This window comes from Carassius auratus, chromosome 25 (assembly GCF_003368295.1).
Source record: "Carassius auratus strain Wakin chromosome 25, ASM336829v1, whole genome shotgun sequence".
NCBI classification, from domain to species: domain Eukaryota; kingdom Metazoa; phylum Chordata; class Actinopteri; order Cypriniformes; family Cyprinidae; genus Carassius; species Carassius auratus.
Genome location: NC_039267.1, coordinates 8,929,951 through 8,949,688, shown reverse-complemented (window position 1 = coordinate 8,949,688; position 19,738 = coordinate 8,929,951). Strand labels below are relative to the sequence as shown.

The following is a 19,738-nucleotide window of genomic DNA, read 5'->3' as shown; positions in this document are numbered from 1 at the left end:
TCTCCCGCTCCCTCATAATGTGTCAATAATTTCTGATGGGTTTCTTAATAAGGTATCTGGAGGAGGGAAATAATTATTTTTTAATGAATAATAGTTTTTTTTGTATTTTGTATTATTATTTGCACTGGAAAGAAAGTTAACTATAATGGAAGTATAATTATATAATATAATATATAATATATATATATATCCTCCTATCAACCCTACTGGCAAATGTCATCTCAGGAACCACACTTCAATGGTTTGAGTGTTACCTATCAGATAGGTCCTTCAAAGTATCTTGGAGAGGTGAGGTGTCCAAGTCTCAACATCTAACTATTGGGGTGCCTCAGGGCTCAGTTCTTGGACCACTTCTCTTCTCTGTCTACATGGCATCATTAGGTTCTGTCATTCAGAAACATGGCTTTTCATTCCACTGCTATGCTGATGACACTCAACTCTACCTCTCATTCCATCCTGATGATCCAAAGGTAGCTATTCCCATCTCAGCTTGTCTAACAGACATTTCTTCCTGGATGATGGACCATCACCTTTAACTCAACCTTGCCAAGACAGAACTGCTTGTGATTCCACAAAAACCCATCGTTTCATCACAATTTCACCATCAAGTTAGGCACATCAACCATAACTCCTTGAAAAACCGATAGAAGCCTTGGAGTTATGATTGATGATCAGCTGACTTTCTCAGACCACATTGTTAAAACTGTCTGATCCTGCAGATTTGCTTTATTCAACATCAAGAAGATCAAGCCCTTTCTTTCGGATCATGCTGCACAACTCCTTGTTCAAGCTCTTGTTCTGTCCAGTCTGGACTATTGAAATGCCTTCTTGGCAGGTCTTCCAACCAATTCTATCAAACCTTTACAATTAATTCAGAACGCGGCAGCAACATTAATTTTTAATGAGCCAAAAAGAATACACGTCACATCTCTGTTTATCAATTTGCACTGGCTTCCAATAGCTGCTCGCATAAAATTTAAGGCATTGATGTTTGCCTACAAAACTACCACTGGTTCTGCACCCATTTACCTAAATTTGTTACTTCAGACCTCTGTGCCCTCTAGAAGCTTGTGTTCTGCAAGTGAACGTCGCTTGATTGTGCCATCCCAAAGAAGCACAAAGTCACCTTTACGGAGTTTTAAATTAAATGTTCCCTCCTGGTGGAATGACCTCCCCAACTCAATTCGTGCAGCTGAGTCCTTAGCCATCTTCAAGAATCGGCTTAAAACATATCTCTTCCATCTTTATTTGACCCTCTAACTTTAACACTCGCTATTCTAATTCTATTCTTTTAAAAAATATCTAACTACCTTTCCAATCTTTTTGTATTCTATTTTCTTTTCATTTATTATGCAATTTTATGTGTGTGTGTGTAAAGACCTCTAACTAGCTTGCTCTATTCTTTTTTTTTATTCTACCTGTTTTCTTTTTATTATTATATTATTTAAAATCCCATGCTACGTGTACTGTGTTAAGCTATCTGAGACTTGTTATAGCACTTATATATCATTGCTCTTTTTGTTGTTTTTGATTGCTTCCACTGTCTTCATTTATAAGTCGCTTTGGATAAAAGCGTCTGCTAAATGAATAAATGTACTGTAAATGTAAATATATATATATATATATATATATATATATACATATATATATATATATATATATATATATATACATATATATATATATATATATACATATATATATATATATATATATATATATATATATATATATATATATATATATATATATATATATATATATATATATACATATATATATATATATATATATATATATATATATATATATATATATACATACACATATATATATATATATATATATATATATATATATATATATATATATATATATATATATATATACATATATATGAACTTACAAATGTAAGTATTTTTTTTTTTTTTTGAGGATTAGCCAAAAAAACATGAAATGGGTCAAAATTATAGATTTTTCTCTTTTGACAAAAATCATTAGGATATTAAGTAAAGATCATGTTCCATGAACATATTTTGTAAATTTTATTCTATCTGTTTTCTTTTTATTTATTATATGAATCTATTTATTCTATGCTACGTGTACTGTGTTAACCTATCTGAGACTTGTTATATTGATTGCTTCCACTGTCTTCATTTGTAAGTCGCCTTGGATAAAAGCGTCTGCTCAATGAATAAATGTACTGTAAATGTAAATATATATATAAATGTACTGTAAATGTAAATATATATATATATGGTTCACCACTTGGTCTTTGAAGGGTGTAGTGGGAACCTTTGGGCACGTAGCCGGGCCGGGGCCTCAGGATTACCTGGGAGTCAGCCGGCCCAAACTCTAGGCATGAATCGTCGACCGAAAATGCGTGCCGGTCCCCTACCCTCTTGATGGAGGCCAGTGCAAGCAGGAGCAGAGTTTTCAATGAAAGAAACTTTGGCTCGACTGAGTGCAAAGGCTCGAATGGGCCCTGCTGTAGTGATTTAAGCACTAGAGACAGGTCCCAAGAGGGTATACAGGGGGGCCGGGATGGATTTAACCTCCTGGCCCCTCTAAGGAACCTGACGATGAGGTCATGCTTAGCCATAAAGCCAGTGCTGGAGAAGTCTCATATGTAACAGGCCGAGAGGTGTAAGCGGTGTAAATTAATATTTGTATTAGATTACGTTGTACCCACATTGGACTAGCAATTTGGAAAATGGATGGATGGATGGATGATTCAACTGCAGGGGCCATCTTTAGGTGGGAAGTGGGAATTCATTCAGCATGACCCTCACAGTGCATTATGGGTTTTCTCTAGTTGTTGCGTGAACATTGGTTATACATTTATTGTTGTGGCGCATTATGGGATTTATTTACACTCTGGAATGTCCACTATGGTTTCAGACAACACTATAAATGGCCCCTCAAATAGTGCTCTATTGTAGGGTATGGGGCGATTTCTGTGAGCAGGAGGCAGATGAACGAGTTCAAGTCCTGTTGTTAAAGGCACGATGGGAAATAAATTACTTATGTCACTGCCTAAAGCTGTGATGTGTTGCTCTCTTAGTTGTACTTTGATAGCATGATTTTATGTGTATACTGTAAACAAAAAAATATATTTACAGACACTATTTCAGTGCGTTCTTTGTGTGGAATAGGTTATTTCTAAAATATCTAAAATAAATGTGTGTATTAAATTCATTACAGATGGAAAAACACTTCTTTTGGAGGAAATTAATAAGTGATTTGGGTGTCTTGTTTTAAAAAATACATTTATTAGCAACAAAGTAAAAAGAAATGTCCTTTGATCTCACAGGCGTCTGGTCAATTTTCAAGGCAATGTGTGGTGCATCTCAAACAATGATGTTTCACAACGTCAAATCTTCCGAAAATTTGGCAAGATATTAAACAGTGAAGATGAAAATAGCAAAACAATCCCAACCACTTTTATCCTAAAATGTGAATGAATGGGTGCTGTATCAGATGTTCAACACAACATCTCTGTTTGCAACTTAGAAAATGCAGTTCAGTGTTATATGACCCTTCAATAATACGATATAAAAACAAGGCTCACCAGATGTTACAGTCCTCTTGAACTTGCTTTCCAGGTAAATAGTAGATTCCGTTGTGGACACAGGTGCAGTTTGCCCTCTCCACACATTGACCTGCCCCATTAACCAGAAGGTGATCTGGACACACACACCCTGATACACACCCAGTACTCACCTACAGACAAAACAAACCAAGAAGGACCAGCATTAGTTCTATTCTATGCTAGATTTGCTATTTCAGGTTACCAGTGAACTATAAATGATATTATTATTTTTATATTATTTTTCCATCATTTTAACTCACACAATTGTTGGGGTCTTGTTTCTCGCATGTCCTCTGACACTCTGTCCCTTTGCGACCTTGTTCATAATTTGAGCAGTTGAAGAAGACCTTTGGAGCCTTACAATCTAAAACAACAGATACATGGACGAGGAGCAGAAAAATGTGCACAAATCACATCAATGTTGCCTCAGTGAAATCTTTGGCTGGTGGAACTGTTGAAGAGGTATTTGCAGCTCACCTACTTGGCTGGAGCAGTGTAATTTGCCAAGGTTACAGGTGCTGTAATTAAAAAAAAAATAATAATAATAATCAACAGTTACAATAATTTGAACAATGAATAATTTGTCAAAAATTTATGTTTAACTAATATTTTTACCATTCAACACCATTTTTGTAGATTTTTCCTGACGGCTCTATGAACTGGTTGTCACTGTAACAAGGACACTGTTCAGCAGGCACACAGTTCCTTTCATCATTGAGGTAGGTGTCTTCAGGACAGACACACCCAAATACAGGTGTGAAGGACCTTTGGCAGGCGCTATCTTGTCCACTAAGAGAGCGGCATGTGCTGCCACAGCTGGTCACGTTGTAGGAATACTTCATATTGCCTTCACACTTAGTCACTGTGCAGAGAGACAAACACTTTTTCGACATTTCTTTTTCAGAAATTATTCAAATTTGTTAATATAGATAATAATGTAGATTTCAAGTCATACATTTCATTTCAAGCCATACATATAAAGAAAAAATACTTATGGAGTTCTCATCACAGGGGGATAATTCTATCCAGCCCTGGAGAATGATTCCTCTGGCAGCACAGGCGTGGGCATAGTTGGACACGGCCGCACACATACATCTCTTAATATCTGCACATTTGCAGGTGTCATAGACACACCACTGCAGAGGATGAAAACCATATTATAAGAATGAGGGCTCTTTAAATTTGTTTATCATATTCCATTTACCCTATCATTTTGTGCAAAAAGACTCACTTGGTAGTAAATGTCAGGAGATATTTCTGAATGACATGCAGAAAATATTCCAGTTTGGTTCGTAAGACGGGAACACCAGTTTTGAGCCATTTTCTCTGAATTAAAAAATAAAAACATTCTAGGTTTAATCCTGACTAAATAGCCATATTAGTATAAAAATGAATAGGTCGTTGTCCTTTAGTATCGCAAATAAAACAAAGATCAGGATGGGAATGTTTAAATTCTACAATATAAAAATTAGTCTTATAAAATTGAGTACCTATCTCTAATTGCAGACTGCAAGGGTTGTCAAATGTGTTTTCAAGATTTGGACAAATGTTTTGGTTTTTCCAAAAGTTGACAAAGGGTATTTGTGTGCCCTCTGTGATGCCCGACTCTATTTTGAAGTCATCTAATTGGACATCATTATAGTTTCCACATAGACCTGAAAGAAACAAGATATAGAATTAAAAGTACAATACCTGTAATTTATTCACTATGCACTGATACATTTTTGAAAAGTCCTTTCTTAAAGGAGTCATAGATAGATGCCAGGGTCTATAATGTCCCAACCACTTTTTGAAAGTAATTACAGTATCTTGCATAAGGTATGTATGAAAGGTATAACAAGATCAACAAATAGTTCTTTATAATACAATCAGAGTGATATAAAAAAAAAACTTAACACATAACTTGTGCAGTGCAGAGCATTTTATTCTGAACATGAAGCGCTTCCTTGTTCTAAGTAGGCCTGCCCTCTACTAAAGATTTTTCTAGTCAACTAGTCGCATGATATAATAAATTGATTAATAAAGTATATTAACCATACTTTAATATATAGGCAGGCCTGTTAGGCTAGAGTATATTCTGCCCTCAAGCTCACGCATACTCAATAAATAGAGGTCCTTCAAAAAGTTCTTCAAGAGATGCCATAGAAGAACCATTTTGGTCTGAAGAACCTTATTTCGCCACAAAGAACCTTTTGTGAAACAGAAAGCATGAAGCACTTTTATTTTTAAGAGAGTAAAGCAATTGCCTCAAATACCTGTCAAAATGATTATGAACGTGTCAAGGGGAAAAGATGACATTTTCATTATTTATTTATAAACTACTCACGTAGCAAATGTCTTCTGGACCAGATCCGGGCAAAACAATAACTTTTCCCTCGGCCCAAGTGCCGCAAAGAACGACGGCCCTGAAGTGGCCCAGAACTGGATTAAAGACAAGGGCCACACATGGGCCAAATCTCAGCCAGTTAATCACCCTTAGCGGGGCAAAAAAAGGTTCTCAGCCTTAAGTAAACCAGAATCCCTAAATCTGTGCCACACCTGAGCCTTATATAGCCCAGACCCAATACAGAATTGTAATATTTCATATTATTGCATTGTGTATTGCTATAATCGCCATTATTCATTTTGTGACATGCTTTGTATGCAAACTATGTCAATACATTAAACTGAATAGAACCTTATACTTAAAAACCCCAAATCATGTAACTGTGCAATAAAAAATGTATTGCATAGAATTTTTTATTTGTATTTTTATAAAGAACAAATCAACCAATAAAGAGTGAGTGTATAAAGCATACAGTCTACAAGAGAAACAGACAGACACATGTAATCATAAGAATTTATTACAGATGTGTCAAAGAGCAGTACCACAGTAGTCCAAATGAAATCGTCCGAGTACGAAAAAAGTACTCTCTTGCAGAATATAATAGTAGTGCGAGGAGCGGGGCATAATTTAAGTTGTTAAACGCTGAAAATACAATCCCGAACCACTCCGTCAAGGCGCGTGTTTCTCATTAATAAAAAAAAAGCATCGGGCACGCTTTTCTGAAAGAAATGCTCATATAAGGAGTTCCATTCTCGTCTACGTCATTAGATCCATGATCCCCTTTGACCATGTTTAGCATGAGAATCCATGTCCTTAACACTGTGAACAACTCTGAATACACAGAACACCATTGTACCCCCCCTTTAAGCATGCAGAATAACATAAGTGGACTGAACGAATAATTGCCGCTTTTAACGATTACAAAATTGTGGCATCCATAATTGTAATCGCGATTAGAAATTCAATTAAATGTGCAGCCCTAGGTCGAATGTTAACCACTTTCATTTCCATATAAATATAAACTATGATAAAAGTTTATCAGCATGCATTGATTAAAAGAATGTTGTAAAGTTGCAAAAGATCTACTAGTGGGAAGAATGAGTCTGGAGCCCTGAATTGCCCAGCTCCCCGTCAAGGATCTAGCACCCTCTCAACACCTGGTATAAAAATTCTCTAGGGCCGCCCCCGGTACATCGATGTATTTTTGAAAAGCAAGAATTATGTTTTACAGCTGATTACCGAGTAGGCTTTACTGACAAGATGCGCATTAAATAGATGTGATTTATCATGCAGCCTTAATGTCTATTTACACTAAGTGCAAAAAGGGCGCCTTTTTGGCAGAGGCTATTTACACTAACTCCACCCACCAACGTTTGATTACTACAAAAGACTATAATATTTTAACATGTTTAGTGGTCTAGATCAGCGGTCCCCAACCCCCGTGCCGCGGACCGGTCCGTGCGTCATTTGGTACCGGGCCGCACAAAAAAAGAATAAATAACTTATATTAAAGCTGCAGTCTGTAACTTTTGGCGCTCGCATCTAGTGGAAGAACATTGTAGCCGGAGCTACTTCTCTCTGTTTACATCTATTGCGAGTCACGCAGGTACTGTGCTACTCTGCAGCATTGCCGACCCCAACCAGACTAAAATAGTCCTAATATAAACACTTATTATAAGGGTACCATAGTGATTCAGGAAAAGACAAAAACACGGTTTGGGAAAATAGATTTATGATGTACTCGCTCATGATATATATTTTTTACATTTTCTACACAAAACAACACTGGCACAACCCTGTGCTGATTGGACCAGTAGAGCCGGGAGCGGTGGATTTTTGCGGTATCTTATATTTTCTAAGGCATGTTTAAACGTCACGGAGTCAGTGAGCGTTAGGGGCAGAGAGGATGTTATTCATGTTATGTTGTTGGCGTGATGTTATGAGGACGCTGCTAATAAAGTTGCATAAGAATACACAGTGGATTCATGTTTATTACTATATTTACAATATACCACAGTTTTTATGGCAGTCGTATCATTTTATTTTGTTTTATTTATCAGTAACACCTTAAAGCCCGGTCCATGAAAATATTGTCTGACATTAAACCGGTTCTTGGCGCTAAAAAGGTTGGGGACCGCTGGTCTAGATGGTAAAGCGTCTACCGAAGTAATTTCTGACGTGATCTACCCGGATTCGAATCCAGTGAATAAATTAAATAAATTCTAAATGAAATATACAGTTTTTAAAATGCCATGTGTGGCGCGTTTTTTACAGTCTAAGAGTAGACCGTTTGTTTTTTATTTTATTTTTTGCCATCTTATCCAGTAGAGGGAACTCTAGACGTATTGTAGGCCCATGACCATATCAAGCGAATAATAGCCAGTAGCTAGGCACGTCTGTGCGCTCCGTATGCGTGTCCTCCTCCGCGGGGAACATTGTAAATAAAAAGAGGCCGCACTTAATCCAGATCAAGTTGATAGACTGGTGTTTCTTGCAAACAATATTAAGAAATGAATTAGGCTAGGCTAGGCTATATGCCTTACTCCTGCTGCTGTTTAAGTTTTCAAGTTATTGTTTGTGCCTGTTCTGAATCGTTTTTTTTTTTTTTTTTGCCTAATGCTGTGAGATATGCATAGTGACACTTCATATAAGTTGATATTCTAAGTTGATAACCTGCTGTTTCAAACATTAAGTAAAAAAAAGTATAATTCAGTTAATCCTGTTTATGACTCACTGTTAATACATTTGTGATTGAATCTCCAGTAGGCTGCTATGTGTCTTTTTTTTTTTTCTTTTTTTTTATGCGCAGGAGGGGGGGGGGGGTATGTAGATGTTTGAATATATTCAAATACATTGCATGATATTCGATATCCTTTCGAATTAGATTTTTCTCAAAAGTGACAGCCCTAACCCCTAAACCTATTTCCTTTGTTTTTATTGAAAATGAATGTCTTTCCGATCTGATGTGTGATGGGAAAAGAATACAGAATGATTTTGCCTAAAGGCGGTGTTGAACTCATGTCGATCGCGTCAAAAGATTCCATCATGCACTTTACGCCCTACTAGACACTCTGCAAGAAAAAGTTATTCTAATCACATAGTTTTGAAAACTTACCGCTCATCTTTCCTTTCTCTTCAGGTCTGGCAACAATATACAACTGCATGACTGGAGCCAACTGGATCTCCAGACGAAGACTCTTCATATCAGCAATGATGAAAGAGGACGAGGGCTGGAAGATGCTCACGGGACCTGGGACAACTAAATATTTACATTTACATTTATTCATTTAGCAGATGCTTTTATCCAAAGCGACTTACAGATGAAGACAGTGGAAGCAATCAAAAACAACAAAAAGAGCAATGATATATAAGTGCTATAACAAGTCTCAGATAGCTTAACACAGTACACATAGCATGGGATTTTAACTAATATAATAAATAAAAAGAAAACAGATAGAATAAAAAAAATACAATAATAGAGCAAGCTAGTTAGAGGTCTTTACACATACACACACACATACATATACAACTGCATAATAAATGAAAAGAAAATAGAATACAAAAAGATTAGAAAGGTAGTTAGATTTTTTTAAAGAATAGAATTATAATAGTGAGTGTTAAAGTTAGAGGGTCAAATAAAGATGGAAGAGATGTGTTTTAAGCCGATTCTTGAAGATGGCTAAGGACTCAGCTGCTTGGATTGAGTTGGGGAGTTCATTCCACCAGGAGGGAACATTTAATTTAAAAGTCCGTAAAAGTGACTTTGTGCTTCTTTGGGATGGCACAATCAAGCCATAATAAATAGGTGGTTAGGATACAAAACAGAATGATGACATATAGTCATCACTGCCTTTTTGTTAATGCTAATATACTTATAGGATAATTACATTTATAGAAGAAAGAGAAACCCTTGCGTGTTTTGAAAAATGCATTTAATTGTGTTTAATTTTATTTAATTTTATTTTTAACATGCTTATAATAGAGCAATCCCGTTTTTGACAACCCACCTGTGGTGTCAGAAAGCCGATATAGTCTGTTTCCATTCAGTGTCACAAAACCAGTGTAGGAAAAATGAATCTGTTTTATAAGAAAAACAACATAGTAAAAAAAAAAAACTGTATTTTTTATATATTTGCATTATAAAATTTAAATGCCATAGGTAAAGTGTATGTTAAGTTAAACCCAGTATGTTAAGTTAAAACCAGTGCTTACAGTGGTCCCTGAAATGATAAGGGTAACTGAATTTAAACATGTGTCTGATCGGCCCCAATCACACTTGGCCAAATTTCCCACAACTGCAATGCCACTGTTATTAGAGTGCTGGAATAAAAAAATAAAAAAAGATTGTAAGATCCTCCAAATTATATAGTTCATATTATATTCAAGGACATGGAAATCTTTATAAAGTGGGCATAATCTGCTGAACTGGCAGACCTTAGTGAGGATGTAGTCACAGTTGCCACTGAAGGTGAAGGTCTTTCCATCATAAGTGGTGACGTGAGACCCTCCAACGACAGAGCAGATTCCGGGACATTTCAGGTATGTACAAGTCCAGCGTCCAGCAGTGCAGTTACTGACATAATACAGAAGCAGTATTAGCATTGGGAAATAAGTAAGTGGTATTAAAATTAATTTGAATTATTTAAAATGTAAAAATTATTACCATTTTTTGCAAGCATTTTTGTAAGACTCTCCTGGTCGATATACTTTGTTATCATGCTCACAAGGGCACTCGTTCACAGGAATACAGCCACTCTTACCAACGTCATCCTCAACCGTACCTTTACAACAGTAAGGCAAAATGGTGTGCCATTTTTATTGTGAACATAATAAAATAAACTGTTCTGATATTAAGCTCTGCTTGCAGCTAATATAAAACTTGAAACATAATAAGCATATTTTTTGCAAGGAGAAGCTTCATTTGAAAATAGACCCGTGTAGTGAAACAGTTAATTTAGTTGCAGAAAAACTTGCTTTATCATTTTGTAAATCTTTTCTCACCATTAGGGCAGAAACAGCCATCCACACAGTGTTCTTTACACTGTGAATTTGCATCTTGACCTAAGCAGGTGCTCTTGCATGGACTCCCACACTCCATGTATTGCAGGTTCAGAGGACACGTCTTTGCTGCTCCACAGAACAAATGAAATAGTATCAAAATATATTTCCTAAATTGCTGTTTTGCAAAATTAAATGTTATGAAACACAGAATGTATCTCTCTATTGTTTATATTTGTTTATCCACCTTTTTTTTCTGATCGCGGAAGTCTCATACTTGAACAATGCTTAACAATTTTCCAGTCCGTAGTGTTTCTAGCGAAATTAACGTATTTTCAGAGCCGATAATGTTAACGTTAAAAAGCACATGGCACCATTATTTTATCACTTTGTCACAGTGTCACAATGACTGTCTTTTTGCAGGAACCTGTCATAGTTTAATGAGTGTTTAGATAACATGAAGCACCCTAAGGTTAGTTAGGTTAGTTAGTTTCGACTAGTTAAGGTTAGTCAGTTAATGACACCATTTTGTCACAGTAACGTTATTGTGTGTGAATTCAATGAGCTGTGGATGAGAAGATGGAAACTTTGTTTTAGATAAGTTAGATAAAGAGCAGAAAGTGTCTAGCTTTACGGCTCTGTTTTTCAACTCCGCCCCCGACTGCAAGCATCTGCTCTCGCCGATCGCCATCTGTAGCCGTGCTTCAAGTCGAACACACCTGAGGCAAGTCATGTCACTCGGCGGCCATCTTTGAAATGCCTTTCATTCAATCTCTTTGAATGGGTAAACATCCAATTCTCCAAAACTGTTCACCAAGCTTACGATTAAATTTCATATCTTAAATCACCAATTGCAGTGACGTGCTGACTTTACAGATTAGCGAATCAGAAGAGGCCATATTGATGTCACAGTGTCTGGTCTGTGTTTCCCTGGGTGTCCACTAGTGCTCTCACTTCCCCATAGGCAACCCACTGCAGGCACTATATTTCCCACAAAGCCTTGTCCCTTCATCACTGTTAATTGCACACCTGTTAATTGCACTCAGCTGTCTCCACTTTCATTGTTTTCACCTGTCTATATAAACCGGTCTGTTTCTATCTGTTTCTCGTGATACCTTGTGTTTTTTCATGTTTCTTGTTTTTGGACTGCTTTTCTTGTTATTGACCTCTTGCCTGTTTTTGGATTTTGATTTTGGATAACTCCATTAAAACACTGCAATTGGATCTCTCGTTTCCTGTGTGCATTCATCACAATTGAGCATTGCATTTTTCCCCATTCAAAAATATATGATTAATATGCCTTGGTATTCTATAGGCTGTTTCTCAAACTGCAGTTGTGTTCTCGTGGAGACCGCTTCCTTAAAAGAATGAACTCACGCATCCTTGTGAGAATTGAGATGCGCTGTGATTTTGCTGCTCAAATGGTGCATGGAGCGAGACAGCAGTGCGCAATGCACAATAAATAACACATAACATCACAAACGAATATCATAACACTTTAAAACATTTATTTAATTTTACTATAGACAATATTTTCATATTATGCTTTTGCTTTTTACCGCATATATTTGTTAAAATGAATAGTTTATTAATAATGCTACATATTTCATTGGCAATGTTAAAATTATTTTTAATATGTTTTCTCACTTCATTAAAAATGTAAAACAAAATGAGAGATGTTTCCTTTACGAGCCTTCATGTATTTGTGAGCTGCAGCGGTAACCTTTTAAGCAAGAACAAGAAGTGTAAAGCTTACAGACGTCTGTACGTCATTCACCCACAGTGTCTTCTGGGATTTTGTAATGGTTTGATTCTCTCAAGTGTGCATTCGATGCACCCTACATTTCAAGCACTTTCATGTGTCCTCTGTACTTGTGTTCTTGAGTATTGAAATCGAACTTCGACAATGATGTAGAACGAAAACACAATGATGCAAGATCACATAAGAACGCATATGAGAAACCAGTCTTTGATCATACTCACGACAGAGCTGTTCTGTCCTCCATGTTGCTGGTATTCCTCCAGCATGAGTGCATTGTCGTGAAACCTCTGTGAGCGTGTTGCAGATGCAGTCACGATTACCATAACACTGACACATGTCGTCTTCACAGGCTTTTTGAAATGAACTCATGTCCAGCACCCTGTAACAATCACTAAACCCCGGACTGCTGAGATAATACTGGCAGGTATCTGTCAGGGACTTAAAAAAAAAAAAAAATTCAGAAGAATACTCTTCTAGCATTTTAAAGGTCTTTTAACTAGTCAGTTTTATTTTAGAATCACTGAGAGAAGAGGATTATGCACATGCAATAAAAAAAAAACATCTCAAGATTAAAATCATTCCATTTCGAGGAAAAAGGTCTAAATAAAATGTTGCGATTAAACCTGTTAAATTACAAGAATAAAAACAATTACATAAAAAAAAAAAAAAGTAAATTTCGGGAAAAAAATCTGAGAATAAGCTGGTTAAATTATGTGAAAAAAAATCTTCAATTTTGAGAAAAAAATCGAAAAAAAATATTGAGAATAAAATCTTTAAATTATGAGAATAAACTAGTTGAATTTCGAGAAAAAAACTCGAGAATAAGCACACTCATTTCATGTTCATTTCATCTTGTTGGACAGTGTTAGAGAGTAATGCACTGGGAAGTAACTTACTGTATTTTACGATCAACTGGGTTCGAGCCGGTCTATTGCCAAACTCACTTTTATTGATTTTTCTCATCAAATATCACATTGGAAAGTGGAAATCCATTGCTTAAGTGTTTAACAGTAATGTATTATTAAGAGGTAGGCTATAGGGAGGGCCTTGTCATCCCAATAAGGCAGCATCCATTTTAAAATTTCAAGAAAATCATTGTTATTAAAAACAATGTTATTATTGCATATTACATTGTTAATGTATAACAATACTAAGGTGCAGATATTATCTGCCACTATTTATAAGTATAAATAGCATCTAATTAGCTACTATTTCTTTACACTTTATTGCAAAGATAGACTACTTTTACATAATGAAATATAATGACTATTTTTACATAGTGTAAATATCACATATCTAAAATGCTGCTGTCACAGTGTAAATAGTACAAATAACTATTTTCACTGTAAATAGCAACTGGCAGGGGTGTCCAAAGTACGGCTGTGGGCCAAATACGGCCCATGGATGAATTTCAAACGGCCCGCAGCTTGTCTATTGAAATGTAGGCTATTATATATGGCCCACCAATCATAATTTACAAATCATGCAGTTTCACAATGTCAACACAAGGTGACAGCACTAAATTTTAGGCCAGATGTATCTGTAAAACGTGAGTGACAACACTTTGATAACTTATGTGCTGTCATTTCTTAATTGCACTGAAATTGGAAGACCGCTATTTATGTGAAGCATGGTGCATGAACCATTATAAGCTCTGCCTAAAGATAGCGCAGTGCCAGCTCAGAACATATGTGTTTAGTCGCAGATCTTGATCAGATGACCACTGAACTGTCATGATTCTGCCTTCATGTCCTGACTTTTCTCTGGTCTTGAGGCAGGATCATGACAGACCCGTGTTTTGTGTACAAGCACATGGCCTTGTCTTTGGGCCATGTGCTTGTGTTGTCTCGTTCCCTTGCCCCGCCCCCCTTGTTATCCTAGTCTTGTCGTGATTGCCTTATCTGTGCCACCTGTTGTGTCTTAATTAGTTCTCCTATTTAGATCCCCTAGTGTGCTCTGTCTTCTGTCGGTTCATTGTTCCACACTGTGATTGTTCCACATATGTGTTTCTACTTGTCAGCCTCGTGAGAGAGTTTATCCTTGTAACCCCCTTTAAGAAGTCTTTGTGTAACCGTGAGTGTTTATTTGTAGTTAGTGTTCAGAGTCTTTGTTTATCGTGTCTTGTAAAGTAATTTAGTGTCTACCCTAGTCGTTGTTTTCCCCCTCTTGGGTTTTGTTTTCCCCTTTTGTATTTAATAAATCCTGTTTTTGGTACTTCCTGTCTGCATCTGAGTTCATCCCAACCCTTCCACATAACATGAACAGTGCTGTGAGAAGGGCTTGGGCTGAAGATGAGCAATTTATGTGGGTCCCATCTGTGTTTCACAATATGGGTCCCTAGGTTTGGACATATGGGACCTTCACGGGATCTATTTGGGCAAAATTATTTCAAACTTGAAATACATATTTACGCCTTTTAAACTAAGTCACTTTTAAACAATGATTTTAACAGTTTAATATTTTATGGATCTATTTATCAAAATGCATTTTTCTCTTACTGCACTTTTCTTTTACTTTAGCAGGGACACATACTCTGAATTTTATTTTTTATTTTTTTCACAACCCTTGCACCTCCAAGAAGAAAGGCACAAGGGCAGGCCACTGAGCTGTTCTCAGCACAAGCTACCCCGAGAAACCAGTCATTCAACCTTGAGGGCTTGGGATGTGGTGGAGATCTCCACTCAAGCCATTGCCTATCAGCAGCCTGGGAAAGCATAGCCATAATTTACGGATCTGACTCAGGCATTGCTGCCACCCGGGAACAGCAGCAAAGTGCAGATGAATCTTACTGTCTAGAAAGCTCCTCCGATCAACATCCGGTTGTCTTGTAGAATGCTCAGCATGTTCCATTAGCAATTCAACCGGTTGTGGAGCACATGAGGATTGATGGTCCCTCAAGGGGTTGGTTCCCTGGAGGTTTTGCCACCACTGTAGCCTTCAGTCCACCCGTGCCATTGCCTGAAGTAGTCCTCGCCTGGCTGCAGCCATGATGAGAACCAGATTGAGGCAGAGGCAACCGAGCTCTGCTCCTTACGAGGTAACAAAGCCTGGCCCGCAACTCTGAAACCATCATCTTCCCATAGTGAGAACATGAATCATCCACGAATGCCATCTCAGCATGCTTAATGCCCTGGTATCTGAGGCAGTGATCGTGAGCGTCACCAAGAGCCAAATAACGAATGCACCCAGAAATGCACAGGTAATACTTTTACAAAGACGTAACGTCGAGCTTGCCAGACACAATGTTGTCCTTAAAAAGATGCACTCATGAATGCTCCATTAGGGAAAAAGCTCTTTGAGCATGCTGAAGCGCACAGGGAAGATGGTTGCTTGCAACACAAACAGAGTGTAGTGCAGCATGATGTGTGCAACCCACTTGACATTGGAAACCACCACCACTAAAGCGCCGTACTGCCAAAACCAAACTCTCCAAAGAGTGCCATGAACTCATTCAGTTTTTTCACTCAGTAGAGTAGTCAGGAGCAATACAATGCCATCGCTCGGCTCTGAAGCGAAAAGCTGAGTATGCGTTGCACATGCTGCTTAGTTTACTCGAGCTGTGATTAGCGGCGGCTGGATGTAATCATTGCATGCCATTGTGCATTGGCTTGTTTAGTTTACAGTCAAAGTGGATTGGTCTCTCTAAACGAGATCCCAATTGTTCAGTCACCAACGTGACTCAGAGTGACCAAAATTTTCTCAGAGTAAACAATTTCCCCCATGAACATAAATATGAAAAATTCAGCTAAATGTTTGTTTTTCCAATTTTTTTTAACAAAACAGGAAAAAAATCTAACAATTTCTAATATCTCTTTATTTCTTTTTAAGCAGAAATGACCAGAAGGGACACAGACCTTTAAATATCTATATAGTTTTTGTCATTTTTTTTTTTCTTTTTTAAATCTTATTTTATTTTAGAATGTATTTTGTAAGTAACAAAGTAACAAAAATAGTTTTTAGTTGTATTATTTTAGGTTTTTGTATAATTACCCTGCAACTAGGATAATATAAAATGTTTACAAAGACAAATTTACAAATAAAATCTCTTTTTCATCTTATATCAAAGTATATCACGGTATATAAAAGAATCTCTACCAATGTTCCCATCAGTAACTGACATAAAACAATAAAAAAATAATAATATTCATCGTTTACACATTATGTTATGAAATTTAGGCACAACTCCAAAATCTTTTCTTTCACATTACCTGGTTTTTGCACTGATCATTTGGTTGAATTTTGACGTCCTTACATGATTTGGACAGAGGCACTTTCCATTCGGCCAAATCTATATGAATCAAATGTTTGGATATCATATATTTCAATATGAATTATGGAATTATTTTTGTTTGTTTCACAATTGTGTTTACCGTTGTTAAATGAATCGTCAGTCTTGTTGCCATCGAAGTCTCCACAAAGTCCACAGGTCTGGCCTTGGTACTTTTTAGGAAGTTCAATCTGGGAACATCATGTTATAAAATATATGATTTTTAGATGACTAAGATCAGGTCCTATTTGTCTAACTGTACCACAATTACAGGTAATACTTTATGTTGATAGTCCACTTTAGACATTCTCCGGACTAATACAATTAGAGTATTAGTAGACTGTCCACTTAATATCTGCACTTAATTTGATGGTCCCTAAACCGACATTCTACTGACAAGAAGTACATTTTCAACTTTGCATATCAGCTTACTAACGCAGCTTAGTAAGCTTACTGATCAGCTTACTAACTTGCTACTTATACTATAGTAATACTCTAATGAGAGTTACTTGACACATAATCACAAAGTGGTTGCACTTTATTTTACAGTACGTGTACTAACATATACTTATAGTGTACTTACAGTGTATTTATCTAAGAAAGTTCTGGTAACACAAGGTAACTACATGGGGTAGGGTTAGGTTTAGGGGTAGGTTCAGGGTTAGTACCTAGTTATTACGTAGTTATTGTAATTACTATAATAAGTACATAGTATGTACATGAGGAACAGGACTGTAAAATAAAGTGCTACCCACAAAGTTCCTAAAAGTTAATGTCTGAAGTGGACAACAGAAATAAAGTGTAACCCAAACATATAATACAAAATACAAAAACTTGTATAAATGAACACAGAAACGGCATACCAATAAAGATTGGTCCTTCTCCCAAAAGACATTCACCCCATGATTGTTAGTGATCTTAACACCTGATGTACTCATTTTGACTGTAATTCCATTATTAAGTGTTGAATTAAACAACCTGTTAAAGCAAGTTTCAGGGAGAGAGAGAGAGGACTCATACTATATTACAAAAGATATTTTTTTATAAATAATACTAATAGTTTTTAGAAATTATAAGATATTTGGATGCAGTACGTTTATATATATATAACTCACTCTTTTTGGTCCATGAAGATCTTGTTGGATTTGAGTTCAACGACTGTCCCCTGAAGATCTACTGTGATTTTGCTGAAAGTGACTGAGTTATTTACAATCTCTCTTTGCATTTTAATGTTAAAATCAGAATGTTTCTCTCCATTGCACAAACTGGCCAAAATGTAGTTGCACGTGTCTGGCACTTGAAAGAAATGACCATCAAAGGTCTTGAGGTGGGAATTTCCCCATGTGCTGCAGGTTGCAAACCAATCTTCAGGATTCGGTTCAACTAAAGCAAGAGAGAAGGTTTATAAATGTGTGATCAGAACTAAATATTAAATCGGCACTGAAATGGCAGTTTCAGGGATTTAAAAAATTTGAAGGACTGCATACCAGTAGTTATGATCAGATTTGTCACATCAGGGAGCACTAAATATAGAAGACAAAGAGGAACATCATTAAACAGTTTGAATCGTGTAAAGGATCCAGTCAGTTAAATTATTTAATTGTAAATCAATGCAAGTGGTACAGGGGCTAAAATAATTAATTGACTTATTATGTTAGGTGCAATTTATAAATTAAAACTTATTGCATATTTTGGAATCACTTTTATTCAATTTTCCTGGTTTAGAGCCTACAGTATCTATTGAATCAAATTCAGTTTGTTAAAATTAAAAGTTTTGTTGTATGTATATTAATTTACTTCAAAGGCACCCATTAATAAAATGTATTATTATTTGTATTATTTACTCATTGAATCAAATCAATTTGGAATGATAAATGCACTTTTCTCCCTGATCACAGATAGGAGTGCATTAATTTCCTATAAAATTAAAAATGTATATGAAAATTCCCCTGTTTAAAATTAGTGCCTGTTAGACATTTCGAGAAATATTTACCTGTCACTGTGCCGTACTGTGCACCTGTTAACAGAAAAATACAGGGACTCATATTTACAGTAATATTGTGCAATATAGTTCAATAATATTGTTAAATGAGAAAAAAAAACTGATTATAGTAATCTAACCTGCTTGTGTCTGCTGGAGCCCCATCAGTAGGACGACCCATCTCAGCATCCACATCTGGGACTTCATCACAGCCCCCATGGAGAGAATGGCCATCCTCAAGAGCTAATGTGAACAATATGTCAACACTAGCTCTTTTATAGTGAATCTTCCTCTTCTTTGGAAGAATAAAACTTGTAATGAGAAGGTGGAACCCATCTAATGTATTACCATGGGATTCTATCTTTTAATCACAAGTGTTTATTGTTCAATAGCTGTGTTTGATAAATGCAAATGGTGTCGAGAAACACTTTTGCCACTGATAAAACTGTATGTATCTGTGTTTCATTATAAACTAAACAAGGGTATGAATCAACTGGTGACAACATTGTTTTCTAGAGAAACTATTTAATATCTGCCTATCTACTAACTGTTACTAGTTCTGGGCTAGCAAAAAGTCTACTTGCATTTATACTGACATGACACAACATACAACAGGCAGTTTTTCAATGAAAATAGTTCTAAAAGGAAACCAAAGCAGCGTAATAAAGTCAGCATTCACTGGTGTACATAATATCAACAACTTGATCTCATGATAATTTGTATGTATTTTACGTAAAATGTGCTTCTATAAAACGTACATTTAGGCTACTTATTTTTTTACAGGCACGAAAACATACAATACTGACACATTT

The 19,738-nt window shown here is 36.2% G+C and overlaps 1 protein-coding gene across 1 annotated transcript in view; it reads right to left on the bottom strand.

Annotated features, from left to right (window-relative positions):
- LOC113042828 (mucin-2) overlaps positions 1-19,160 on the bottom strand; it is a 59,758-nt gene extending 40,598 nt beyond the window's left edge. The window contains exons 1-20 of the mRNA XM_026201822.1: positions 19,067-19,160; positions 18,939-18,962; positions 18,061-18,328; positions 17,809-17,923; positions 17,049-17,136; positions 16,887-16,966; positions 12,900-13,116; positions 10,920-11,045; positions 10,582-10,699; positions 10,353-10,491; positions 10,131-10,238; positions 9,926-9,995; positions 9,034-9,168; positions 5,083-5,247; positions 4,824-4,918; positions 4,584-4,728; positions 4,208-4,454; positions 4,070-4,110; positions 3,853-3,956; positions 3,572-3,723 (exon numbers count right to left, since the gene is read on the bottom strand). Of these exons, the coding sequence (XP_026057607.1) occupies positions 3,572-3,723; positions 3,853-3,956; positions 4,070-4,110; positions 4,208-4,454; positions 4,584-4,728; positions 4,824-4,918; positions 5,083-5,247; positions 9,034-9,168; positions 9,926-9,995; positions 10,131-10,238; positions 10,353-10,491; positions 10,582-10,699; positions 10,920-11,045; positions 12,900-13,116; positions 16,887-16,966; positions 17,049-17,136; positions 17,809-17,923; positions 18,061-18,328; positions 18,939-18,962; positions 19,067-19,160 (2,531 nt within the window). The remainder of the gene's footprint in view (positions 1-3,571; positions 3,724-3,852; positions 3,957-4,069; positions 4,111-4,207; positions 4,455-4,583; positions 4,729-4,823; positions 4,919-5,082; positions 5,248-9,033; positions 9,169-9,925; positions 9,996-10,130; positions 10,239-10,352; positions 10,492-10,581; positions 10,700-10,919; positions 11,046-12,899; positions 13,117-16,886; positions 16,967-17,048; positions 17,137-17,808; positions 17,924-18,060; positions 18,329-18,938; positions 18,963-19,066) is intronic.
- Between the last annotated feature and the right edge of the window lie 578 nt (positions 19,161-19,738).